Raw genomic sequence first — 27,619 nt, forward strand, 5'->3', positions numbered from 1 at the left:
AGAGCAACTATTAATGGACATAAAGGAGAGAATCCGCAGTAATACAATAACAGATTATTTTTAATAACTCAGTCATATCAAAAGATGGATCATCCAGACAGAAAATTAATAAGAAAATAATGGCCCTAAGTGTTACATTAGATGAGATTGACTTGGACATTTTTAGAACATTTCACCCCAAAACTGCAGAATATACATTTTCTTCAAGTACATACGGAATATTCTCTAAGACAGATATCATACAAGGCCACAAAACAAACCTCAATAAATTCAAGAAGACTGAAATCATATCAAGCACCTTTTCTGACCACAATGGCATGAAACTAGAAATCAACTACACAAAGAAAACAGGAAAAAAACACAAATATGTGCAGGCTAAACCACATGCTACTAAACAACCAATGGATCAAAGAGGAAAAAGAGGAAATGAAAAATCAAAAAATATCTTGAAACCAATGAAAATGAACACACAACTTTTCAAAATTTATGGGATGCAGCAAAAGCAGTTCTAAGAGGGAAGGTCATAGCTATACAAGAAACAAGAAAACTCAAACTAACTCTACATGTAAAGGACCTAGAAGATGAAGAACAAATAAAACCCAAAGTAAACAGAAGTAAGGAAATACTTAACAGCAGAGCAGAAATAAATGAAATAGAAATTTTAAAAACAATAGAAAAGATCAGTAAAATTAAGAGCTGCTTCTTTGAGAGGATAAATAAAATAGATAAACCTTTAGCCAAACTCACCAAGAAAAAAAGAGAGCCCAAATATAAAAATCGTAAATGAAAGAGAAGTTATAACTGACACCACAGAAATACAAAAAAATCATTCAAGAATGCTATGACCAATTACATGCCAAGAAATTTGACAATCTAAAAGAAATGGATAAATTTTTAGAAATATAACCAGGAAGAAATATAAAATCTAAACAGACCAATCACTAGCAATGAAACTAAAGCAGAAATTTAAAAACTCCCAAAATATAGAAGTCCAGGACCAGATGGCTTCACAGGTGAATTCTACCAAACATTCAAAGAAGAATTAATGTCAATCCTTTTTAAACTATTTCCAAAAAAAATGAAGAGGAAGGAATGCTTCCAAACCCATTTTATGAAGCCAGTATTACCCTGATACCAAAACCAGATAAAGACATTACAAAAAAAAGAAAATTACAGGACAATATCCTTGATGAATATAGATGCAAAAATGCTCTATTAACCAACAGGATTTCAACAATACATTAAAAAGATTATACATCATGACCAAGTGGGATTCATCCCAGGGATTCAAGGATGGTCCAATATCTGTAAATCAATGTAATACATACATCACATTAATAAAATAAAGGATTAAAAACTGTATGATCATCTCAATAGATGCAGAAAAAGCATTAGACAAATTAAAGCATCCTTTTATGATTAAAAACTCAACAAAGGAGGCACAGAAGGAACATATCACAACATAATAAAGGCCATACAAAACAAAAACCACAGCTAACATTATACTCATTGATGGAAAGCTGAAAGCCTTCTCTCTGAGATTGAGACAAAGAAGCCCACCATTACCTCTTCTATGTAACATGGTATTAGAAATCCTAGCCATAGCAATCAGAAAAAAATGAAGACATAACAGGCATCCAAATTGAAAAGGAAGAAGTAAAACTCTCATTATTTACAGATGACATGATACTATACATGGAAAACCCTAAAGACTATACACACAAAAAACTATTAGAATAAATGACTTCATTAAAGTTGTTGGATACAGAATCGATATACAGTAATCTGCTGTGTTTCTATACAACAATAATGAACTATCGGAAGAAGAAATTAAGAAAATAATCCCACTTACAAGTGCATCAAAAAGTATAAAATACCTAGGAATAAAAACCAAAGAGGTGACAGACCTGTACTCTGAAAACTGTAACACAGTAAAGAAAGAAACTGAACAAGATACAAATAAATGGAAGCCTATATCTTGTTCATGGACTGGAAGAATTAATATTGTTAAAATGTCCTTACTGCCTAAAGTAATATACAGATTCAATGGAATCCCTATCAAAATATAGAAGGCTTTTTACTCAGAATTAGAACAACTAATCCTAAAATATATAGGGAACCAAAAACATCCCAAATAGCAAAAGAAATCTTGAGAAAGAACAAAGTGGGAGGTATCACACTCCTTGATATCAAACTATAATACAAAGCTATAATAATCTAAACAGCATGGTACTGGCATAAAAACAGATATACGTGTATAGATCAGTGGAACAGAATAGAAATCCCAGAAATAAACCCGAGCCTATATGGTCAATTAATCTATGACAAAGGAGGCAAGAATATACAATGGGGTAAAAACAGTTTCTTCAAAAAGTGGTGTTGGCAAAACTGGACAGAGACAAGCCAAAAAATGAAATTGGACCATTTTCTTACACGATACACAAAAACAAACTCAAAATGGATTAAAAACTTAAATGTTAGACACAAAACTCCTAGAAGGAAACACAGGCAGTAAACCCTTTGACATGGCTCTTAGTATTATCTTTTTGGATATAGCTCCTTGAGCAAGGGAAACAAAAGAAAAAAGTAAGCAAATGGGACTACATCAAACTATAAAGTTTTACACAGCAAAGGAAACCATCAGCAAAACAAAAAAACAACCTACGAAATGGGAGAAGTTATTTGCAAATGATACATCCGATGAAGGGTAATAGTCAAACTATATAAAGAACTCATATAACTTAACACCAAAAAACAATCCAATTAACAAATGGGCAGAGGACCCATGTAGTCGTTTCTCCAAAGAGGACATACAGATGGCCAACAGATATATGAAAAGATGCTCAACATCACTACTCATCAGAGAAATGCAAATTAAAACCACAATGAGATACCACCTCACTCCTGTCAGAATGGCCATCATCAATAAATCAACAAACAGCAAATGCTGGTAAGGAGATGAAGAAAGGGAACCTTCATGCACTGTTGGTGGGATTGCAGAATGGTGCAGCCACTGCGGAAAACAGTATGGAGGTTGCTCAGAAAATTAAAATAGAGCTAGCTATTCCACTCCCGGGTATTTATCCGAAGAAAACAAAAACAGTACTTTGAAAAGATATATGCACCCCTATGTTCCCTGCAGTATCACTAGTAATAGCCAAGCTATGGAAACAACCTAGATGTGTTGTGTGGTGTGTGTGTGTGTGTGTGTGTGTGTGTGTGTGTGTGTGCGTGTGTGTGTACACAATGGAATACTATTCAGCCATAAAAAGAATGAAATCTTGCCATCTGGGACAACATGGATGGACCTGGAGGACATTATGCTAACTGAAATAAGTCAGTCAAGAGGAAGACAAATACCGAATAATCTCACTTATATGTGGAATCTAAAAAAAAAGAAGAAATGAATAAACAAAACAGAATCAGACCCATGGATATAGAGAACAAGCTGATGGTTGCCAAAAGGGAGGGGGGGTTGGGGAATGGGAAAATAAATACAAATTTAAAAATAAAAAATAAGTAAAATTGCTGGTGAAATGTTTTTAAAGGATTTTTTAAATCCTACGTTCTATAAAGAAGTTAAATGAAAGAGAATTTATGAGCAGGAAAGGAAAAACTTTGCTTTCAGCCAAGTCCTATTGCTGGAATAATTTTGGCTCCAAGATTTGAAGGCAAAAATAAAAGCGAGGATAGTACTGCAATTGCAAAACTGGCTGGTTATAAAACCAAGGCCAGCTAGGACTTGATCTCGGGCTGCCACTTTTCAACATGACAAAAATACAGGCTCTCCCGGGCGCCCTGGGAATGAATGCTCTGGGATTCTGCCTTGTGTATCTCTCCTCCGACACCGGAGCAGCTTCTTCACAGAAACAGTCTCTGATTCGTCTTCTCACCAGCTTCACAGACTTTCCTATATCTTTTTCAAAAGCAAAAGGCATTGGTCTATGTTTAGAAAAGTGCACAACACATCAAGAAATAAATTCATACGTGGAAGGACAGACATGCTGGTCTCAAAACCCAGGCAAACTTCCATTTTTATAAGCCTATGCAGACAATAAAAATAAATCAGAAAGGAGTTAAAACCTGCCGGCAGGGAGAGCAAACTCTCTTTCCTTTTCTAAGTAACATTCCTTACGCTGAACGGTTGACACCATGACAGTTTCATCTTACTCCTTTCGGGAGCAGGGGTCTTGCTAAGTCTGCCGGCAAATACCCCTAAATTGAGAGACCCACCTACTTGGCTTTATCTGTTTCATTATAATGTCAGATGGCTTCTTTACATCTCCAGTTATTACCTACTTCTGGGAAACTGATAACAATGACAAGTGTGGAAAACAAAGAGTGGAGCGTTTTAAGTGCAAGTTCTAGGAATAAATTCATAACTATTGCTTCAATAAACTACCCAACGTAATACATCAACAAGACCCACTCCCCGTGCCCCAGGGCCTCTTCTGTGATCACCTGTGACTTCCATCCTTGTGCCTCCAAAGCCCTCTTTCTGCTTCCAACTATGCCAGGAAGGCCTGGCACGTCCTTCCCCTTGCATCTCTGTCAAACTCCTCCCTAGCTTTGTAGTTCAAACACTCCCTGCTCTGTGGGGACTTCACCCAAGCCTCTGCTCCCCTAATTGAAAGAGGCCGGTGCGCTAAGCACACCCGGCCCTTCAGGTGCGGGGTCTCTGTGCCTTATGCCTGCACCCCTGGGAACTGCTTCTGTCTTTTCCCCACCTGAAGGGTAGACTCCTTCCCGTGGGGACATGGCACTGTTCCTTTCTCAGCCTCACTGCATGGACTCCGCAGTATAGTAGTTGCTCCTTAATTGTGAACTCGGTGCACAAACCGTCTATTGTCCTCGCTTTCCTCTGGCACAGTGCTTCCTCTGGAGTGGCACTGTGACAGAGGACGGAAGAGTACATTTTGATTGACTGATTGCCAGCCCTACAATGGCACCAACGTGAAATGCGGCCCAGCCACCCATATGAAGCCACTAAAAATAGCTGCATAATTTTTAATGACATGAAATGAAGGTCTGTGACATATTGTTAAGTGACAAGTTCAAATGGTAACACCGTATACAGATGGTGACCGCAGGTTTGCTCACTACACGTGTTGGCGTATGTATGTCTGCGTGTGTTATTTGCATGTTATTTGTATGTGTATCTACGCAAAGAAAAAGGACTGGGAGGCAAGCAGCGGAAGCGCTCACCTCACAGCAGTCGTCCCTGGGGGTGGCAGTACAGGGGGCAATTCCTATTTTCTTCTTTCTACTCTCCTGGATTTTCCCCCAAATATTTACAGCGAACATATACTACTTTAGGAACAGAGACAACGGTTACGCTTTATTTTATTGTCGCTTTTCTTCAGAGGCACAGAGAGGTGAACCAGAGTTGTGTGTCAGGCGTCACCACCGACGAAAGACCACTAACCGAACTGGGGAGTCTGATGGTATCTGGTCAAGACATGTGGGGAGGAGCCGTGGGCAGATCTGCTTCAAGACCAGGAGTTTCTGTCCCCAAGCATTCCATCACCCTTCCCATGAACTGACTCCCGGACCAGGAGACCTGGAGCTACTGGGGTTACTTTGCTGAGACCAAGAGGAAAGAAGGAGCTTACCTCCAGGGCCAGCCCCTCCTCCAACAGGGCCAGCAGGGCTCGCCTGCTCCCTGGGGCAAATCAGTCAAAGCCTCCCTCCATTGTCATTCCAATGATGTAAAATGACGGATACTTTTAATACCAGAGACCTGTCATTTATTTATTAGCTGGGGACTGGCACTGCAGCCGAGAAGGATGCATTATAAATCAACTCTTTTCTCAGCCATTAAAAATTAATACAGTTCATAATGTAGAATGTCAGTAATTTCTTTATTAGAATAGAGTGTAATTTTTTTTCTTTTCTTCCAGGTTTTGTTTTTACTTCCTCCCTTCCCTGAGAATATTGTTTTTTCTAATGATTGGCTGGGTATAAATTACCCCCAGGGAAGCGTATAGGGAAATACAGCCTCGCAGACAGAGGTTAAAATGGAGGAGCAGAATAAAAGCTCTGGGGAAAAAAGACCACTAACCAATTTCCCCTCAGAAATAGTCTTACTGTACCTCCCCTTTTGCCCCGGGGAGGCTCATTTATAACATCCCTCCTTTGTTCTTGATCTACCCTGAACCAAAAAATGGAAGGTATTTTAGGTTTCTGATAGGCCAGAGGGAAAGAAGTATCTAAGGTGGGTAATTTTAGGTGTATTGGAAGGTCTCTGTGTAATGTCTGCTGAGGGCTTCTTCCTCACAGAGGGACTTTTATTTGCTTTTCTATTGTCTCAAAATTAACCTGATATTCACCCAAAGAAACACTGGTGTTAGAAGCCCAGCCCCACGCCAGCAGCCCCTCACACAGGGCCAAGCTCCCCAGATGATGCCAGAATAGGCCAACAGGCTGATCAGCTGAGCCTCCACGAAGGCTTGCTTCCCTTTGATCCTTCCCCTGAGTGGCAGCTCCAGGAAAAGCGAAAACTTGAAATTAGAAAGAGGGCAACTTACACATTCCCTGACTTCAGAGGAAGTAAAAGGGAGAATGGAGAACCTAGTTACCTCCATCCACCTTACGAATATTGAGGGTTTGCAAGATGACCCTCCCAAGAGCCCTGCCAAGAGGTGCACATGAAGGGGGAGGACCTTTCCACACCTGCCCACACTCCCCTGGGGACAGCTGACCTGGCTCTGGGGAGGGAAGGGGGCGGGTCTTGGTGTGACGGAAGCACAGCCCCGCCCAGGCCACCCGCATAGCTTTGTCAAACCAGCGGTGATTGAGTTAAAGCTCCTAAGTAACAAACGCTCACAAATCCCCAAGCTTGTATTTAAAATCTATTTTCAGAATTACACTGAGCACAATTCAACCAATCAATGAGCCATTAGAAGTTCAGTCCTAACACTTGCGCATTACTGGGGCACAGGGCTGCCCGACTCAGCAGAATCCAACGTGAAGAGCGGCTGCATCACCAGCAATTCTAGGTCTGGGGACGAAAGCTAATGCAGGGCCTGGTGAGTGGCCCGGCTGGCCACACTCTGGGTGACAAATTAACCTACACGCCCACCAGGGACAGGCTAAAAGGAGGCTTGGCCAAGAAAGAGGTCAGTTAGGCTTCAAGGACTTCTATTCTCTTCCTTCCAGGGTAGTTCCTGCATCACCTCAGGGGCCCATCGCCAGCTGGACCCCAGTGCATCACCTCCGGTGCCCATCGCCAGCTGGACCCCAGTGCATCACCTCCGGTGCCCATCGCCAGCTGGACCCCACTGCATCACCTCCGGTGCCCATCGCCAGCTGGACCCCACTGCATCACCTCCGGTGCCCATCGCCAGCTGGACCCCAGTGCATCACCTCTGGTGCCCATCGCCAGCTGGACCCCATCTGGAAGTCCTGCCTCCAGGCCTGTGACCCTCTTGATGACCTCCTAGGTGGGAATGAGAAGGTGGCTGCCTACACAGGAGCCCTGGAAGTGCTAGAAAGGGACTGCCTTCTGCTGACTTGATGGTGGGCCTCATGGGTCACCCATGCTGGCATCTGTCTGAAAATCTCCAAAACTGTCCTTAGTTTCCCAGCAGGAGGGGGTGCGGGTGAAGTGGGGGTCAGCTAACAGGGAGAGAGGCACCCGGCCAGAAGAAGAGGCATGGCCCCAAACTCCTGTCAGTCCTGGCTCTACAGTGACCATCAAGCAGCCTTGGACAAGAACTTTAACTTCCCTGAGTCTCAGTTTCCTAATCTGTAAAGTGGGGATCACAACACTTGCATTCCAGGAGGATTTGATGTAGGGAGAAAGATCCAGCGAGGGGAAGAGAGGGTGGCGGGCTCTGTCATATCACAGTTTTGTCATTTCCGAGGTCTGAGGCTACACTGTTGTCTTAACCTCCCCCATCAGTTTCCTCATCTACAAAACAGGAAAGTCGTAGCACCTCCCTCACATGGCTTTTGTAAGGATTACATTTAAAATATATCTCATATCCAACATAAGCACCAGGCCCTGTAAGATTTTATTATTATTTTAATACACTTAAAGGTCAGAGCCTGGCCCTTAGTAGGTATTCAGACAATGTTATTTCTCTTCTCTTCACTATTTCCTGCTTGCCCTGGCTTCACAAGCACTTGCTTCCAGGACTCTCCAGAACTGCTCCCGAAGGGCCACACAGACGCTCCCGGAATTTACCCAGCTTGCTCGACCAAGATAATCGGATCCAGTTAAAACCACATGAAGAAATGTTTCTTTGCTCGGGCGTGTAAGTAGAACCTTGAAAATTAGCAGGACAATTTACCAGACAGAATAGCAATGACGAAACCACAAATTACCAGCTTGCTCTCCCTAAGAGGAGAAACTAGGAGTAAAATTTACATGAGATCAATGTTCTCAGCTTCCTCCTACCACTTCTGCCCCAAGAGGGCTCTGCTTACTCCTAGAAGAGCCAGGAGGCCAAATGACTAGGGAAGCATGTGTTTTATCCTTGGAGAAGAACTGGGCCAGCAGGCACTGCCATTTCTAACAGCCTTTTTCCCTTTCTTCCTTCCTTCCTAACAGACCTCGATTCTGTGGAGGTAAGTCACTCTTCTCCAGGTGGCCATATGCCTCCGAGGAAATGAGTTCAGTCCCCAAGCCAAAGGGATAATCCACGTGAGCCTAAGGTACTTATGCCGTTTTCTTTATGGGTGGCTGATTCAGGAATAAACATACTGTGTTTCCCCGAAAATAAAACCAGGTCTTACATTAATTTTTGCTCCAAAAGACGCATTAGGGCGTATTTTCAGGGGATGCCTTACTGTTTCATGTACAACAATCTACATTTATTCAAATATGGTCATGTCATCTTCTTCTGGAATATTGTCAGAATGTACTACATGTGTCCGTCTGGCTGACGATCTTAACTGGGGCTTATTTTCGGGATAGGTCTTCTTTTTGGGCAAACACGGTCTGTCATAATGCTGGCCAATGGGATAGGAGGGAAAGACCGCTGGGGGCTTGGGGAAAAGGTTTTCTGAATTTCATTCAAACCACAAGAAGAGATAACTCTGTGCTACCCCTGGTCCAAGTTTGGCTGTCATGCCCGGAGCTGCTGCAACCATTCTGTAACCTGGTGGTCAAGCAAAATACACAGAGGCGGAGGCACGAGAATCACAGAGAGGCAGAACCAGAGTTCTAAGGAAATGCACCAGGAGTCGCGCCTTGAGTTACCGAGTAGGATGAACAATTCCCTTCTTTTTTAAGCCCACTGGCTCAGGATGGTCTGGCACTTGGTCAAAAGGATCCCAACTGGTGTGATCAACATCCAAATCATGAGGTATGTGCACAAATATGAAGAAGACACGTATCTGTGCACATTTGTGTCTGGAGGTCCCGTGTTTAAGTCTGCTGAGAAAGAATGAAGGGGCTGTGTACTCATGTATAAGAACAAGCAAAACGGAAGTCTCCCAAGCTGATGGTCATTAAAACCCTAACGACAGAGGGTACCCTATGGGCACAGACTCACTGCGAGGCATGTGGCAGGTAGACTGGGAGCAGGGGAGCTTGTAGTCACTGCCGTTTCAATAAAATATTTGCTGATACGGGAGAGGGTAAAACAAAGAATAAAAACGAACCAAAGGATCTTGCCATGAATCTCTCTGCCGTGCCCTATTGGAGCCCACAGCTTTTCAGTCTCATTAACCCGAACGGAAATTGGCCTGAGCTCTCTGCTCATCAACACTGATCATTTCCTGACAACCAACTTGTCACAGTCCTGCCTCCTAAGGGCCGCTCTGTGGCGGCGGGACTGGGTGACAAAATGCTATTTCTTAGAGTGGGGAGAAAGAAGTCTATGGAGGGAAGGCATCTTATCTTTTCAGAAATAACTCCAAGCTCTGAAAAACCTCTATTTTTGACACCATCAAGCTGGTTTTCCCCAACAGCATATTTGAATGAGGAACTGTAGCAAGCGTTGTAAAAATAGTGCTGTCAAGGACAGGCTGATCGTGTAGATGCCACTTACACAAGGTGACAGAGCCCTTTTAAATTCTCACGCCACTTCACCTCAAAACAATGCCCGCTGAGGTGGTTACATTTTCTTATCTCAGGTTTAAAGAGGGTGGATGCCTTGTCCACAGTCAGGGTCCAGGACCACCCCCACTCATTTCATTTTCTTCTCTAATGAAAAGGGTTCCCCATAACCAAGGGCTCAGCTCCCTCTCGCTCAGCTGGCCAGGCCCTGCCGGGCATTCTGTTCCTTTTTTGAAATACAGTGGTGCTTTGACCTTCCCCACGATGGTTTGGAAGCAGTGGCTTGGGAGACAGTGAGTGACCTACATCTTAGATGGTGCGTCTCCTTAGGAACAGCTCCCTGAGATTCCGATCCTAAGGGGCAGGAACGCAGCGCACAGGTGGCTGTGAGCATCTCCGGGTCTGGGCTTTGGGGAGTGTGGAGGCACCTCTAAGAGCTTCTAGGCATAAAGCAGACAAACCCCTTGATCCACCTGAGTGAAGGGCACTTAGTGCTCTGCCAAATATTCGGGAGAATGTTACCATCCCAACTCTTGGCATTCCCCTGGCACGCAGCCACTTCCTGTCCCTCCCAGAGGTTTGGGAAGAAATGCGACAGTGCACGTGCCAAGTGGGTTCAGGCCCATCTGGGCCCCCTGTCAGATGGCCCATCTGCCAGGGAGGCAAAACACGGAACCCCAAGCCCCAGAGCAGCCCGGAACGTGATCCACTGAACAGCTGTGACCACAGAGATGCTAACAGGTAGACCTCAAAAATCAGGCTTGGCGGGTCATACATTTGGGAAATGTGGCAGACCCAAGTTACTTCTTGCAAATTTGCAGTGACCTGTATCATTCAAGGCTCTCGGAATCCCACAGGAAAATCTTATTCCATCCAGGTTTTCCCAAACTGATTTGGCCACGGAACATTATTTTTGATAAACAACTATTAACAACCCTTAGAGCACATTTAGGAAGCCCTGCATGAAAGGCAGCTGGGAAGAAGATGGGAGAACAGCTCAACTCTAGGCTTCTTGGCTAAGAGGCAGGTAGAGCTTGGGTTTCCATAGTTATTGGCCATCAAAACAGAGCACAGTGGGAACCAGAACATTCTAGCGTCGTTGGCACATCTCCCAACAGAAGTATGACTCATGTGCTCATTCATAGGAAACGGAGATGATGACCATTTTCTCCTGGAAAAGGGCTTCTGGAAAGAGAATACTAATGGGGACCATCACTAATAATAGAGTCCCCTGCTGTCTCCAAGGATTGGGGGCAAGGAGGGGTGTCTTTTTTCCCTTTTCCTGCTTTTCAGCCAATGCCCATAAAACAGGAATGTTTGTCTTCTTGGGGACAAGGGAAGTAACTAATCTCCAGCCCTTCATTCAACCTGTGTTCTTGGCTCCTCCCTGTGAGAAGGGAGTGATTTATCTGGCGGGTGAGGTGAGCAGAGTCCACCATCTACCATCATATTTCTGTTCTCGGCGGGGCTAATGCAGACGAGGAACACTTCCCCTGCACATGTGGTTTTCCAGGGAGCCCCTAAGCTTCCTGACTCACAGGAGATGAGGCAGATCATGAGTCTCTGTGCAACTAGACAGACTGTGTCTGCTCTACAGACCCAACTCCTGGCTGTGCATGTGGCCCACGTTCAAGATTTCGGAGAGGCATCAAGAAGCCCATTTTGGTGTCAAATCCACGCAACCTTCTTACGTCTAGCAATAATGCCCAACTGTTGATTTTGCTTCCTAGCTGACCCCTGTGTGTATTTCTTGGCTGGTTCAGAATTACCCCTTAAAAACCAAAATATAGACGGGATGCCTGAAGCCGGTTGAAGGAGAAAGGAGTAAAGATATCTCTGGAAAATCTTGAGCTGGAGAGGATCTCTGGAGGGGAGCTGGCTAATCCTCCCACTCCTTGAAGACGAGACGGAGGCCAAAACAGGCCAAGAAGACAAATAGTCCTTCTGCCTCTCGGGCTCTGGGCAGGAGGCGAAGGAGCCACGCCACAGCTTACTCCCGGTCAGCTGCTGGGTGCCATTGCCCCTGGGTTTGCATCCCACCATGAAATGACATTTATCCTGGCCGGGGGGGGGGGGGTCTCCTTCAGCACGAGAGGCACGTGCTTATCCCCCAAGAACTTTTTTGAAGCCAATTATTGTGTTTTTACAGTGAGCATAATTATACCTAATTACTTAATTAGCATGACTGCACGCAGCTACTGACTCTGAGTACGTGATTACGGCAGAAAGCACATAGCACATGAGGTCATGATACCCAACGGGAAGGCCGGCTGTCTTGGCTCAGGGTCACAGACACAAGTCAGTCCTTTTAGACTAGCTGGCGACAGCTCCAAAGTGCGTGCTCAAGAATGTCTAACGTTTTCAGATATTTTGGGGCAAATGACATTATTGGATTTTTTTTCTTCCTAGGATAGGGGAAAAAATACAAACCGCCATGCTTATATTGTTCCTAGATCTGGGGGACTTGGGAGTCTACTCCTAACAGACGTTAATCTCTGGGGGCCGAGACGCTTAGGATGAGCTCACATGTGTGGGCCCAGGACTAAAAAGCCTTGGCTCCCAAACAGTCCATTCTGGCATCCTTGGCGCTTTCTACAAAGAAAGGAAACTGGTAATGTGTCTGAGTAATCCTTTCCTCCTTGGGCTCACTGAATCTAGCACCACAGGATTCTCAGGGGTCTGCTTATTCTAACTGGATCTGAACATAGGATTAAAGAAAAACCCAAGGGGAACAATGCTAATTGACGTTCATTTAAAATGTTGACTGAAAGGCTGCCTGCCTGGCAAGCAGGTCCTGGAGAGGCCCAACCAGCACAAAAGGCTAAGGCGAGATGCCCCTGTCATCTTTACCAAGACTCGACCTACAGTTCCTCCAAAGGGGACTGTCGAGATCCAACCGGCAGAATTGGGGAGGGCGCGCATCAGACTCGCCCACCCCCACGGCGGTCCTGCCATCACCATGTCGCATCAGGACCAGCTGGCCTCCTGAATCAACCGCAGGAGCCAAGGGCAGCCCTGGGGCGCCAGCCTCCTTTCAGCTGCACTCTCAGAGGAGGAGCTCCAGCCCAGCCCTGTAACCAGATCCCCTTCCTTCCATCAGGACTCCTGCGAGAGAAAAGCCTAGAAAGGTTTACTCGGCAGGAGCAGCAATAGGTGCTGTTGCCTCTGCTTCTGGTTCCAGGAGGGGCCCCGGCCTCCCTGACAAAGGAGCCTGTTTTCTGTATTTCATCTGCAAGTCCATTACGGGACCTAAGTGGCTGGGATCACCCCTGCCATTACCCTGAGCAAAGCGATATGTTAGCGCAGGAGGTGGCAGATCTGTGTCACGCGGAGGCAGTATCGATACTGCCCTGTGCACCAAGGGCGCTGAGCTCCCCACCACAGTGGGGAACCTGGCCCTGGCAGTTAGTTCGCTTCCAGGAAAGGCAAACTCCATAGCCAGCTGGTCCAGAAGATGAGGAGGAGACGACCCACTTGCTCACTTCCGATGAAGGAGTCACTGGTCCCGGCTAAAGGGTCACAGTCCACACACCTAGCGGTTCCAGCTTTGGTTTTATCTCTGTGGAAGCCCTTGCCTTCTAGGCTGGTGTGTTGGGGCAGATGCATCAAGCAAATGCCCTGGGGAAAGAGAGGGAGGCCAGGCCGTTTGAGCAGCTGCAATCCAGCCAAAGACGGGTGAGGAAGGGTGGGCCCCCCACTCTATCCCAGGGCCCACTGCACAGTGTCTGGCACTTACTAAGAGCCCAATGGATGTTGGGTGACTGACTGAGGAGCGCAGGAGAGAAGGGAGCTGGCGGGAACAACACAGATGGGTCCTGAGAGCCTCAGGAGAGCCAGGGCCTGTGAGAACAACACCACAACGGAGCTGCCAGGGCTGCCAGGGAGGAGAAGGGGCAGCTACAGGAAAGCAGCATGAAGAGGTGACCGGTCAGGGAGCTGAGGAGAGTGCACACCAACGGTCCAAAGTGTGGAGACTCATGGAAAAGCAAATCAGTGTGGGAGGCCTGGACGGCCAGAGCCGGGGAAAGAGAAGGCACTGACATGGCTTTCGGGAAAGCCAAAAGGAAGACTGAAAGGCTGAGGGCCAGTGGGGGACCCGGGGCTGCCACACGAGCAAGCACTACAACAGCTGCTTTGGAGCACACGGGTCAGGAACTCCAGGGGCCAGTCTTGTAGTGAACTTGGCAATGGGCCTCTAACCAATGACAAGTTAGAAATGAAGTGTACTCACTATTAGTCTATGTGAACAGCCAGTAAGAATTACTGTCATCAGCTGCTGGTATAGTTCAGAACAAAAGGTTTATACAAACATACACACGTGAACACACACACGTGTGTACACACACACACACAGTCCTGAAAGCTCGCTAAGAAGGCAGGTGTGCACTGACTGACAAATGGTAGGAGATCCCAGGGCAGGAGCTGACCCCTGGCCAGTGTGACACGAAATGAAAAGACCCTGACTCGGTGTGGCCACATTGAGGGCAGCTGGGCAGTTTCTTACAAAGCTAAACAGAGCCCTACCTTACGATCCAGCGACCACAAGCCTAGGTATTCATGCAAATGAGCTGAAACTTACGTGCACTCAAAACCTGCACTCAGATCTTTGTAACAACTTCACTCATAATTGCCCAACACAGGAGGGGACCAAGATGTCCGCTAACGGTTGAGTTGTGTCCCCCGCCAAAAAAAAAAAAAAAAAAAAAAAAAAGGTGTACCTTAGGATGTGACCTTATTTGGAAATAAGGACACTGCAGATGTAACCAGTTAAGTCAAGATGAGGTCGTACTGGAGTAGGGTCCGCACCTAATCCCACGTGCCTGGTGTTATTACAAGAAGACAGCCATGTGAAGACAGACCCACAGGGAGGGCACCATGTGAGGACAGAGAATTGGAGCCATGTGGCTGCAAGCTAAGGGATACCACCCACATCACTGGGAAGAGGGGAAGAAGGTGCCCCCTACATGTTTCAGAGGGAGTGTGGCCATTGGCACTTTCATTTAGACTTCTAGCCTCTAGAACGGACGTGATACATTTCTGTTGTTTGAAACCATCCAGTTTGTGGCCCTTTGTTATGGCAGCACTTGGAAACAAGCACACTGGCCTTCCACAGTTGACTAGAGAACAAACTGTGGCACATCCATACGACGGAGTATTAGTCAAATAAAAAGAAAAAAGCTCTCAAGCCACAACAAGACATGGGAGAACTGAAAATGCATATCGCTAAATGAAAGACGCCAATCTGAAAAAGCTACACACTATGGGATTCTAACTACATGACATGTGGAAAAGGCAAAACCGCAGAGACAGTCAAAGACCAGTAGTGGCCAGGGGTCGGGGAGGGAGGGGACGAATGGGTGGGCCATAGAGGATCTTTAGGGCAGTGAAACTACTCTGTGTGATACCGTAGTGTTGGAAAAACGACACGGTGCTCCAGCCAAAACCCACAGCCTGTACAACACAAAGAGTGAACCCTACTGTAAACGATGGGCTTTAGTTAATAATAACATGGATACTGGCTCATCAACTCTAACAGGTGTACCCCACTAACGTATGATGTTAGTAAGATGGGACATTGTGTTTGGGGGGAACAGGAGGGGGTAGATGGGAATTCTCTGTGCTTTCGCTCAATTTTTCTGTAAACCTAAACCTGCTCAAAAAAAAAAATCTAACTTAATGTCGTGCGGGGCAGCCTGCGGGGTCTCAGCTCCCATTCTCCACATAAGAACGCAGGACATGGTGAGGCCAAAAAGGAACACCCACGGAGCCATAGATAGGGGAGTCATAGCACGATAGTCTCGCTGGCGGCTGGGTTGGAGACACAGGAAGCAGGAGCCACACTGTTCGCAACGTGCCGTCCACTTCTCTCTGCCAACCAACCCCACTTGCTAACTGCAATCCGCTCTTGCTAGCCCCCATTTGCTGCTAGCATAGCCACGGCAGTTATATTAGTAGCCAATGGCTCACTGGTTACAGCTGACAGTCAACTAGCCACAGCTGATGGCCATCCAATCACAGTTGATGGCCATTTACTACCCGAGTGAGCACCTTTCCACATGAGGCTGAGAGCCTGGAAACTGCACTCCTGGCTCTGTCCCCACACTTAACCCCATTCCTTAAGGCCAAGGAATCCCTTATCTAAAGACAACCACAGTCCCTTGGCGACTTGATTCCATAAATCAGACAGCAGGATAAGTGCCAACAGCTAGACCAAGGCTGACCCAGCCTCCTGACTATAGGGACCGTCAGCCAAGGTTCTCCTGGGGTTCCCAACCCTGAAGAGCCTGTCCACAGAGCCGTCCTCATCCTAGAAACAGAAAAGCAAGGTGCTGAGAAACAACCAAGCTGTCCTCATTCCTCCACAGCTGGCTTGCATGAGGTCAAGCTGAGCTACAGGTGAAGACACGCTCAGCGGGTGTCATCGGATACACCGTTAGTTGGTATCTTCTCTTAACCTAGTCCCCCGCTGTGTTTTCTATAGAAAATGAAGAATTATGACCATAAGAGCGACTTTTGGAATAAGCGCAAAGTCCGGTGTGGGAAACAAGACACACACATTGGAGAAGGATGAGCTAAGATTCGACTCAAAGTCATTCAAGACAAGTACACGGCATTTCCTCTAAGCCATGGGTTACCAGCAGGGAAATGTCACCTGAGTAACATGGGCCCAGGAAGAGGCTGGAAAGGAGCCAGATGTGGTAAGATAAATAGGGTGCAGAAAGGAAGGAAGGGTGTGGGGGTGATGTGGGGAGGGGAGAGGGGCGTTTCCTGCAGGAATTACATTAAGGCAGCAGTTGGAGGTGTGGGATCGGAGACCTGGAAAGAGGGACTAGGGATAAAGGCTGGTGACTCATCAGCAGATAAATCAAAGTAGAAAACATGAGGGTCTCAAGGCAGCAGAGGGTGCCATCCTGCATCTCAGAGAAAACCCCTGAGGGTAGGGACCTCGCATTTCTTGTTCCCTGATGATTCCAGAGCCTAAGAGAAGGCCTGACACAAACCCTCAATAAATAGTTATTGAATAGATGAAAGGGAGAAAAACCAGCACAGGGTGAGTGGCTTGGATGTGAACGAGAAGAGACTCACAGGAATATGGTCAAGTTTTGCACAGAGATCAGGGAAGGAGAGCTCAGGAGTTCCTGCCACTGTGAAAAGACAAACGGAGCTGCAGGACAGGGAACTAGGAGGGGTTTGGTGGTGAGAGGCAGGAGCAAGGGGAGGAAAGGACGGGGTGACCAGGATTGGGACAGGCCCCCATCTGCAGCCCCACGGGCAGGGGCAGAGATCAGAGGGAGAAGGTGTTGAGGGCTGACTCTGGGAGGCTGGGGGCACCATTTCCTCCCAGGGAAAACCTGTAAATAAAGGCAAAGTCCTGACCCAAGGACAGGTTAGTTCCTCAGATGGCCTCTGCTCTCTCGACCAAGAAGTGAAGCTTTCTTCTATGTTTTGGAAAAGAGGATGAACAGAGAAACCCAGGGCCATACACAGAGCCAAGTAGCCTTCCAATTGACTCATGGGAAAGGGCCAAAGCACAAGACTGGGAAGATAGCAGCCAGCGGCCCAGCCCCGGCATATGCACAACTATGCAGCCCAGGGCTGTCGCAAGGGTGACAAAGGCAACCGAGGGCCCAACGTTGCTACAAATACCTCCCAGTTCTCCCCAGGGACTCACCTAGACCGGTCTCTTGGTGTCTCATTCTGTAGCATCTAACCCCAAATTGGCTGTGTGACAGGAGGGATATATCCATTTCCTGATGCTTTTGAGAACCAGGGGACTTTAAATAAATAATGTAGGGGCCTCATGAGGCTCCAGATTCCATACACGTCCCCCAGTTGGAGCATCTTTATTCAGCTCTTTCAGAATCCCTGGAAAGGCTGAATAAGCTCAGCATAAAGTCAATACCAAGTGCAGAGCACTGCTGGGAACGTAGGCGCAGGGAGGCAAGCATCTGACAAGGGAGTGCAGTAGGGTGAACTCTAAATATCCTTGCACACTACGGAAAGTGCCAGGGACCAGATCGAAGACAGATAGCCAGTGAGAAGCAGCATTCTAATCCCTCTGGTCCGAAAGGGCACGCCATTTATGACAAGCACATGTAGGCAAAGAAACGTGTTTCTGGGCTAAATTCATCACTGGGGCACATGGGGGAATGATGCCGAAAGTCAGGCAGCACCTTGGAATTTCTCCCCATGTTACACGTTTCTTAGTGAGGTGCACCTGGTATATAATGTACTATTAGTTTCAGGTAGACAACATCGTAATTCGACATTTGTTGCCCTACAAAGTGATCACACAATTATTCTAGTTACCAGCCGTCACCATACAATTGACCCCCTTCACCCCTTTTGCCCAACCCCAGACCCCGTCCCCTCTGGTAACCACCAATCTGAAACGGACAAGAAAGGAATCAGATGGGAGACCCACACTATGAGCACAGCTCCTCCCTTCACCCCGTGCCTTGCCACCCCCCCAAAGGAGGGATCCTGCCTGATCTGCAGCTTCATAAACGTTCTCTGCTTATTTACCGGCCACAGCATGTGAGGTTTTAATTATTTATGGTAGTGTCTCATCACAGACCGGGATGTGTCTTGCGGAGCCACTTCCCTGGGCTGATGAAGCCTCTGTAATCAGAGACCTGCAGCCTCTTGGCCTGTAAATCTCGGGCAGGGAGGGCCAGGGCTCTGTCTCCCCGGCTGGGGGAGGCGGCCACGGAGGAGCCAAATCTGGTTACAAGGCTTCTGCACACGGCTTGTCATGGCCACGCGTGTTTTCTGAAAACAATTAAGAGCCATCGGCTGTCCAATGACAGGACAAAACGTAGCGTTTCCTGAGAAGGCCAGGGCCCCTCAGATCAGAGGTGTCTGACAGCCTGGGGCCATCTCAGGACTTTTCTCCCATAAGGTACTGTTTGTTTCCCTGTTCCTTCAAGTTCGTCAATAAAGCCGCTTGCCCTCATCTCCACGACCTGCCGCCTTTGCTCAGAAGTCCTGTCTGGACCCTTGGGAAGGCCCCTTGGAATCACAGCCCTGCAGAGTTACACAAGGAAGACTGTTCCTCCGTAAGCCTTCAAGGGCAGAAAGAAGCTCCTTGCCTGGGCGCTGGGTCCTGACACGAGGACTCTCAGATCCCACAACTCTCTCCAGGGCTCCCACTAATTCCAATGGCCCAGAGGAAACTTCCTTCCCCCATGGCGGACTCCCCCCACCGGCAGGTGTGCTGACAGCCTGGTGTCGAGCTCCCGGGAGCACAGACATGACCCACAGCTTGTGCTCCACACCAGGAGCCCAGAGCATCCCCGAAAGGCACACGGTCCATCCCCAGGAGTCCCGGATTCTGTATTTACGAATCCGCCTGCTCGCTAAAGTTTACGTGTAATCCCCAAACTGATACTGGCAGTATTTTTCACGGTCATTCAGAAGCAGGCGAGGAGTGGTAAAAAATGTGAATCACCCAACACGCACCCGCCCAACTGAGGCTGAATCGCACGCTGTCAACGTGTGTCCTTCCTGTGGTCCATTCGGTGCCACTTTTGTGTGTGTGTGTGTGTGTGTGTGCTTTTTGCTGGTGATTTCACTACTTAAAATGGCCCCCAAGCATCGTGCGAAGGTGCTAGTCTTCCTACGAGGAAGAAGGCTACGGGAAAAAAATGCGTGTGATCGGTAAGACACGGGTGTCAGATCAGCTTCGTTCAGGCTTTTGACTACAGTGCCGTTGGCCGAGTGCAATGGTACTGACCCAGCACATCTAATGGAATAAGATGCCTTTAAAGCACACGTACAGCAGGTTATGTATTCATTCAATGTCCACGCTGACTTGACAGAACGTGACTATCGCGAATGACGAGAATCAAGTGTACACTCAACACAGCAACGCCAAAGTCTCTGTTCAAAGACCAACACCACCCAGAAAACCCGGCCAGAGACCGAGCTGTGCCACCGTCACCGAAAGGCTTTCCTCCCAGCCACGCCAGGGCAGTCCAGGATGGACCTGCCCTGAGGCAAGAGCCATTCTTTGCACGGTGTGCCCCAGGCTTTATCTGAAGCACAGGTGTCTTTCTGCCCTTGCCCGGCCTGTTCTTCCTCTAACCGACACTGACGGGGGGCATCCGATAAGCCCTGAGACAGATCCTGGGGGACACCCAAGGTCGAGAGGCAAATGCTGACCTTCTTCCCACTTAAGCCCAGTTCCTCCCACTGTGGGCATGAATCCTCACTGAAATCAGAACCAGAAAAGCAGAAGCAAAGACCGATGAGGTGGGCAAATGCCCACTCTACTGTAAGACTGACCAGTGGGAACAGCGACCGTTCTGTGAGCTACAGAGAGTGCGGCCCAAGCACAGAGAGCTCAGCTGGGGCAGCAAGAGCAGAGGGACGTACTTCTTCCTAGGCCGACCCTGGGACCAGCGAGACATCAAGAGAACTGGCGGGCAGAAACGTGGGGGCAGAGAAGGGAAACCTATAGCCCCCAGAACCTCGGTTGTCCTGTCGGTAAGATGAGGTCTTAACCTAGCCATCTGTCTGTCCCTTCCAGCTCTACGGCACTTTCCGAAGTAGCTGACATTTGGTGGAGGGGCAGGGGCGGGGCAGTGGGCGGGGGGAGGCTGTGCACCGGGGTTGGTGGGCTTACACTGAACCTGGGGACACAGCAAGGAGATCACCGGCTGGTTGGAGGTCCAAGCCACAGGGCCTCTCGGATCTGGAGAAGCCCTAGCAGAGCTCAGCACAAATACAAAGAGAGGGGCTGGAACCAACAGAAGGGGAGAGACAGGATGAAACAGACGCCCCGAGCCCTGTGATGTGAGGACGTCCTGCAGCGGGAGGTGAGGGGTCCTAGTGCTGGGGCCACGACCAGATTCTCAGCAAGCACACACTTCGGGGAGCTGGGGGGGGGGGCAGCGGGGGGGTGTGTTTCCATTCAAATGGTGCCCACCACCCTCATCCCCTTCCCTCCCGTGGAGGCTTGCGTGGAGAGTCTGAGGACCTCAGGGGCTGCCATCTGGACAGAGGCCGGTTATGCTGCCTCAGTGCGTAGGCCAGGTCCACAGAGACGACCAGCCCTGTCTGTGCCCCGTGTCACCGGGGCACTTCTCCCTGTGTGGCTGGGCCTCCCGCCTCCAGGCTGCGCCCACCCTCTCTGCCCGGGAGCTCTGCCCAATGCAGTCCTCTCGCCCGGGCTATCCTTCAAGTTCTGAGACGAACAGGGAGGGTCTCATAGAGAGTGGGAGGTTAGCAGGTGGTAGGTCACCCAGAAGGTTCCAGAACCCCAGCTACATGGTCTATCGCCACCCCCCCTCCACCATCCCCCCCCTCAGAAGGGACAACATTCTCCCCCAGTACTCACATGTGTCTGGCTTGTGGCAGTTGTGTCCCTGACGGAAGTACTGCGGGTTCTCAATGACCGGGATGCGGGTCATGCCGATGACCACTGTGTCCGGCCCAGCGTCCAGCGACGACGGCGTGGTGACGCCGTGGTTGATATGGTGCAGCGGGCTGGCAGAGTCCTCCTCACCGCTGATGACAGCCACGGGACCTGCAAACAGCGGGACACACAGGACCCTGGTGAGGCCACGTCGCCAGCGCCCAGCCCCGACCACAGACCCTGCCACTGCTTTTGCCACCATATTTTCCATAGGAGCAAAATCCGTTGGAAGAATATCCCCAGATGTCTGGATTCTGAACTCTGAGAATCACCCTCGGCTTCTCTTTCATGAAGAGAGAGAAAAATCTACCCCATCACACCATGAAAATAAAAGAATAAACAGAAATGACTATGAGATGACTTATTTTCACTCCCCTCCCACAATCCAAATTAGTTCAAAATAATAAACATTTTAAATATGTTTCTTTGCTTATGTAGCAGCAACAGGATTAAACAAAAAAACAGGACCTAGCAGTAGTGTGTACCCTGTCTGTTCTCCCTTCGTCTAACTGCCGCTGCTGGGTCTCACCCCAAAGACCCTGATTCCATTGTCTGGGGGTCCAACCTGGGTACCCCGATTCAAAGCATATTCATGCGATTCCCATGTACACCTGAGACCTCAAACCTCTGACTAGGGCCTTGGAGGCTGAGAACCTTCCCAGAGTGGCCCTCAGATTCCTGCAGGAGTATGACCTCCTTGGTCTCTGCTATCAACCCTTCCTGGCCCAGGCGTGGGGGATGAGCCAGCGTGGGCCTGGATCTAGCCCAAGCGAGCTCGGACAAGTGACCGCACTGAGGCTGCACCACTAGTGGTCTCCCGGCAGTTGGGCCACTCTAGAAAGCTCCGTACTGCCCAATGCCTTCGAAGAGCGTCACCTGAATCTTCACCAACCCCAACTCCACCATTTTCTAACCCGAAGAAGAAATCCAGTAAATCAGGTGATTTACAAACACAAGCTAACAGATATTTAATGCTGGAGTCCCGTAAAGCAATGATTCTGTTGGGTGGTGTGATTCTCCCATACATACAAATAAAAGTCCTATAAAGTGAATTAGCTGTGACTGTCTGTGGCTTCATACAACTGGCTTTTTAAATGGCTGCTTTACAAGATCCATGGTCCCAAGACAAAGTGCCTGCTGTGACTTGGTTTTGTGGCTTGAACAATATTTCCACTGCAGAAATCCATTACATCGTACTGAAGTTTATGGGGAGAATATTTCCCATCAAATAGCGAGGTAAAGCACCAATGAGGCAGAACTAAATGGAAGACTGGTACATGCAAACGGAGAACCACTCTGTCAGCACAGACAGGCTTATTCCAATCTGTGACACAGGTCTGCCTGCATGTGGAAAAGTAGCAATAAGTGGTTGCCCAAATACCTGCAAAAATCACTTGCCTTGCAAAAAAAAAAAAAAAAAAAAAAAAAGGCCAGTTCGGAAAAACAGGCTCAGGGCAGGGCTGGGGTTAAAGCACAAGGCTGGTCCCCTTCTTCCTGCTCCTAGAACAACAGAAACCAGGAATAACCCTGCCTACCCAACCACCCCACCCCCAATTGCACCTCATGCCATCCCCCTGAGGAGATCAGAGACCGCTCCTCTGGAGAGACAGAATGCCTCCTAAAAGACAGAGTTCTAGATGACGACCTTTGGGGTCATGCCTTAGTGAACCTTATAGTAGACAAGCCCCACTCGTGTGCTTCAAGTGAGATCTTATTGTCTCTCTAGTGCTCAATTCCTAAGTATGAGGGAACAGTCAGGGTCACCAGACACCCCAGCAAAGCTTCAGCAGGAAAGAGAGGGCACAACACAGAGAAATGGGGGACCTGCAGGAAACAGGAGAAGCAGAGAGCAGAAGACTTTTTTCATGAGCAATATCCTCAGGGAGGTAAACGAAGACACTGCATCACAAGATGATTAAAATGTGAGCAGTCAGAGGGCAAGAAAGAGTCCTGGGGAAGTATGACCCCCAAAACTTGAAAGTCAAAGAAGAGTGGGAGAGCAAGTCAAGCACATATTCCAGAAAGTCGAACTAAAAGGAGAAAGGTGGGAAACAGGAAGGAAAAGGTAAGAAGATTAAAGACCCCATCCAGAGATCCAACATCTGATTAAAAGAAGAGAGACAGTGAGGCACAGAGAGAGGAGAGGGGGAGAGAGAGACTAGAAAAGATGGAAAGGAAAATTTAAAAAATTATGAAAAACTTTCCCAAATGACCTGTCTACCCAGTTCTCGGCACAATTACACACACACACACACACACACACACACACACACACACACACACGGCACAAATCATGAAATGCCAGGAGGTCCCTGAGCATAAAGAGAAGATGCTAAGAGCTTCCAGGTGGGAGGGCGAGGCCACATTTCCTAAGGAGCAGGAATCAGAAAGTGACGGGGTCATTGGGAAGACGTCACAGACACACAAGTACAGCAGACTTCAGAGCTCTGGAGCACCCGTACTCAGCGTGTGGCCGGGGAAGGGGAGCGTGAACAGGGGGATGAGAGGACACGGCTAGGAAAGCAGAAGAGAATCGGAAACGGCTGCTGTCTTATGAGTCGAAGGAGGAGAATTTCTAGCCGCTCAAGAGCATCACATCCAGAGGCCAAGTAGGAGAAGCATGAAAACAGGCCACTGGGCTTGACGATGAGACGGGGGCTGCTGACAGCAACGTCCATAGAATGGTGGAGGAAAGCATCAAACGACAGTGGCCTGGGAAATCGCCATCACCACAGTACTTTGTGTTGCCGAGTGCTTCCCTGTACCAGGCTCTGAACATGTAACACCCTGAGCTTTATGAAGCCTCTGTGAGGCTGGTATCACTATTTCCCCCATCGCGCAGAGGGGGTCACCGAGGCACAGAGCAGGGGCCTGCCCAAGCACAGGGGTGGTGACGCTGGAATTCAAACTGACAGTCTGGCCGCAGAGCGGGCTGGCCACTGTTACCCAGCACTGCCTTCCTAGCGGTGCAGACTTGGGGGGAAGAGTTCGTGTTCCCAGGGACCCCTGACCAGTGTTGATGCCTCCCCCTCCACACAAGCAGCTGCCTTCGACTGCAGGTTCCTGAGACCCTTTTGGAAAGATGTTCCTCTTGACCCTTGAGAATGAGGACAAGAGTGGGTCACCTCATCAGACTCCCTGGGACAGATGACAGATAATGCTCCACTCAACCTCCTGCTGTCCAGTTCCCAAGGCCCCCACGGCCCCCTGCTCTTCCATGAACCACAGTCCTTCCTAGAAAAGCCAAGGAGGGGACACGACCCCATCACGCCCCAGGACAGGAGAGGAGAGCCCTGCGTGAGGCGAGACCAGCAGGGCTGCGGCTGGTGCTGGGGCGAGGCGAGGGCTGCGCTGCCCACGGCAGGGTATTCAGCATCCCCGGGCCCACGCATTACAACCCAGGGTCAGGTACGTCAACTGTAACAAATGCACCATCTGCTGAGGATGTAATACTGGAGAGCCTGTGCGTGTGCAGGCAGGGGGCATATGGGAATTCTCTGGACCTTCCACTCAGTTTTGCTGGGATCCTAAAACTGCTCTGAAAAATAAAGTCTAATAAAACAAAAGTGGAAGGGACAAAGTCATTCTACCCACCTAACAGACAACACATTTCCAAATACCCCTTGTGGGGACAGAGATGCCGGTGTTGAGAGCCCCTGACAGAGACAGCAGCATGCACTCTGAGAAGCAATGTCCCTTTCTAGCTCTGGCCAGTTCTCCCGTCTCTTGCCTCCATGGAAAGCAAACCACAGACCTGTACTCCCTCTGGGAGAGGAAGCGTGTCTTCTCACCTCAATAACCACAGAGAAGAAGGTATTAAGACATGAAGAAGAGACGAGTAATGGGGGGGATCTCAGCTGTCTGGGGGGGGGGGGCGTCTATTTTCCTGAAGCTGCCAAGGCCTAAGGCAGGTCAGGAGGAGGCGTCAAGCTTGCTGTCCTCTGAGCGCTCAACATACACGCACTGTCCAGTACCTGTGCTGGGCCTGTCTGCTGTCACTAATCCATTCCTAATGGCACACTTACTTTGTTACGCAGCACTAATAAACACAGAGACAGAGAAACAGGCTTGCAGTCCTCCTGGTAAGATCAAGCTTTTGAGAGAGACCCCCAAGGGAATACAGGTCTGCAAGACACACCACGTGATTCTCTTCCCAAACGGGTGCTTTCTTCCCCTCTTTCAGACCCGTGGTGGGTTGTGTCCTTCCCATCACACCGTAAAAGACCTGCTGGGTAATCAGAGGAGGTTTGGTGGCCCCGACAGGCGTCTTGCCCAGCAGGATGATTCAAATTGTGTTTCTGGAGTCTTTCTCTTTCCCTCCCTGCTCCTTCTATGGGAAAACATAACAGAGCAGAGTCTGGAATGGCTCTGATTTTCATAAATGGTTGGTTCCGATGTGGGACTCAGTTTCCTCAGAGAATGACTGTCTCTGATAAGAATGCAAGATGGAAATTCACTGCAGGAGAGTGAGAGCTGACCCTGGCCGGTGGCGTCCCCACTGCAGGAGAGCAGGCTGCCACCAGGACGGCAGGAACGTGGCAGAAGCCTCTGGTAACTCAGGGTCCCGTCCGCAGTACCCAAGGCGAGGACCAAGGGGGTGCATCGCACAGCACGAAAGGGGACGTGGCAGCAGCCTCCCGGGGGACACGTCTGCACATAAACACGCACCACCCCTTTCAGACCAGGAGGCTCTCCTTGGAATCATTTCCCCTTATGTCCCACCTTGTCACTGGAATCCCCTTCTGTTCCACCAACTCCCTGACTTACAAAGCATTCACAATTCTCAGAAATCTGGCCCCAAGAAAATCCAGTCACGGACTGGTTCAACACTATGGCATTTGCCCAGCCAATCTGTACAAGTAGTTTTTCTCCAATTTCCAAGAAAACAAAAAAAGACTCAGATCCCCAAGGATGCGGTTATAACAAAAAAAAGAGCGGGGGGAAAATAAACTAACATTAAACACCTCCTATGTGCCAGATATATTACTGGGCATTTTGTTCTCTTCTCATTTGATCCTCAAAAAATTCTGTTATTCCCATTTGATCAACTAGAAAACATCCTCGAATAGTTTAGATTTCCAAAAATCACTTGCCAGGAAGTGATGGAGCCTATATTTGAACCTGAGTCATCTGCAAAGTTCTTTTTCTTCCCACCAGAGTACCAATTTTCCCAATGGTATGGCTGCCATCCTTGGTGTGACTACATGAGTCCATTAAAGAAGCAAAGACCCTGAACCTGGGCACCTAGGAAGAGCTCAGCAAATGTTTTCAAGGCTGGACCAACCCAGGTAAGATAACTTTGAGCAATCAAGGTCAACATTTATGGCTCAATTGTAATATCCTAAGGCCATCCATTTCCATGTTTCTTCATTTACCCCTATATTTCCTTCCAAGGTTGGGGAGGGCGGGGGGAATCTCACCTCACGAGCAGTTCAGAAAACCCTGCTAAGAGCCGTGGTCATCGTGACTGCTCTTCACCAGGTGTTTCCAGGTACTTGAAGGGACTGCAGTTTTCTGCCCCCCTCGCACTCAGGCGGTGCCCCTCACTTTCTTTGGTTAATGGAAAGTGAGCAGAAGCAATACTGTGTTTCCCCGAACATAAGACCTAGATAGACCCTCAGCTCTACTGCATCTTTTGGAACAAAAATTAATACAAGACCTGGTATTATATTATATTATATTATATTATATTATATTATATTATATTATATTATATTATATTATATTATATTATATTATATTATATCCGGTCTTATGCTCCGAAAGATGCATTAGAGCTGATGCCGGCTAGGTTTTATTTTCGGGAAAACACGGTAGAATCACTTCCACACGGAAGCCCTAAGATTTTGTGTGTCAATGAGATATCACCTCACACTTGTCAGAATGACTAGCATCAAAAAAATCAACAAACAACGAGCATTGCCAAAGAGGTGGAGAAAAAGGAACCTTCATGCATGGTTGATGGGATTGTAAATTGGTGCAGCCACTATGGAAAACAGCATGGAGGTTCCTCAAAAAAATTAAAAATAGAACTTCCTTAGGACCCAGCAATTCCACTTCCGAAAATATATCCAAAGGAAACAAAAACACTCTGCAAAGAGATATCGCCCTCACCTCATGTTCACAGCATCATTATTATGACAGCCAAGACACGGAAACAACCTAAATGTTCCCTGACAGGTGAATGGATAAAG

General features: G+C 48.2%; 1 protein-coding gene across 6 annotated transcripts in view; it reads right to left on the bottom strand.

Moving 5' to 3' along the window:
- Positions 1 to 27,619, bottom strand: part of NTRK3 (neurotrophic receptor tyrosine kinase 3) — a 323,228-nt gene that overhangs the window by 117,266 nt on the left and 178,343 nt on the right. For all 6 annotated transcript variants that reach the window (XM_019726716.3, XM_019726715.3, XM_019726714.3 and 3 more), the window contains exon 12: positions 21,348 to 21,536. In XM_019726716.3, the coding sequence (XP_019582275.1) occupies positions 21,348 to 21,536 (189 nt within the window). The remainder of the gene's footprint in view (positions 1 to 21,347; positions 21,537 to 27,619) is intronic.

The sequence above is a fragment of the Rhinolophus sinicus genome, chromosome 13, assembly GCF_057876585.1.
Source record: "Rhinolophus sinicus isolate RSI-liver-muscle chromosome 13, RSI-T2T, whole genome shotgun sequence".
Lineage (NCBI taxonomy): Eukaryota > Metazoa > Chordata > Mammalia > Chiroptera > Rhinolophidae > Rhinolophus > Rhinolophus sinicus.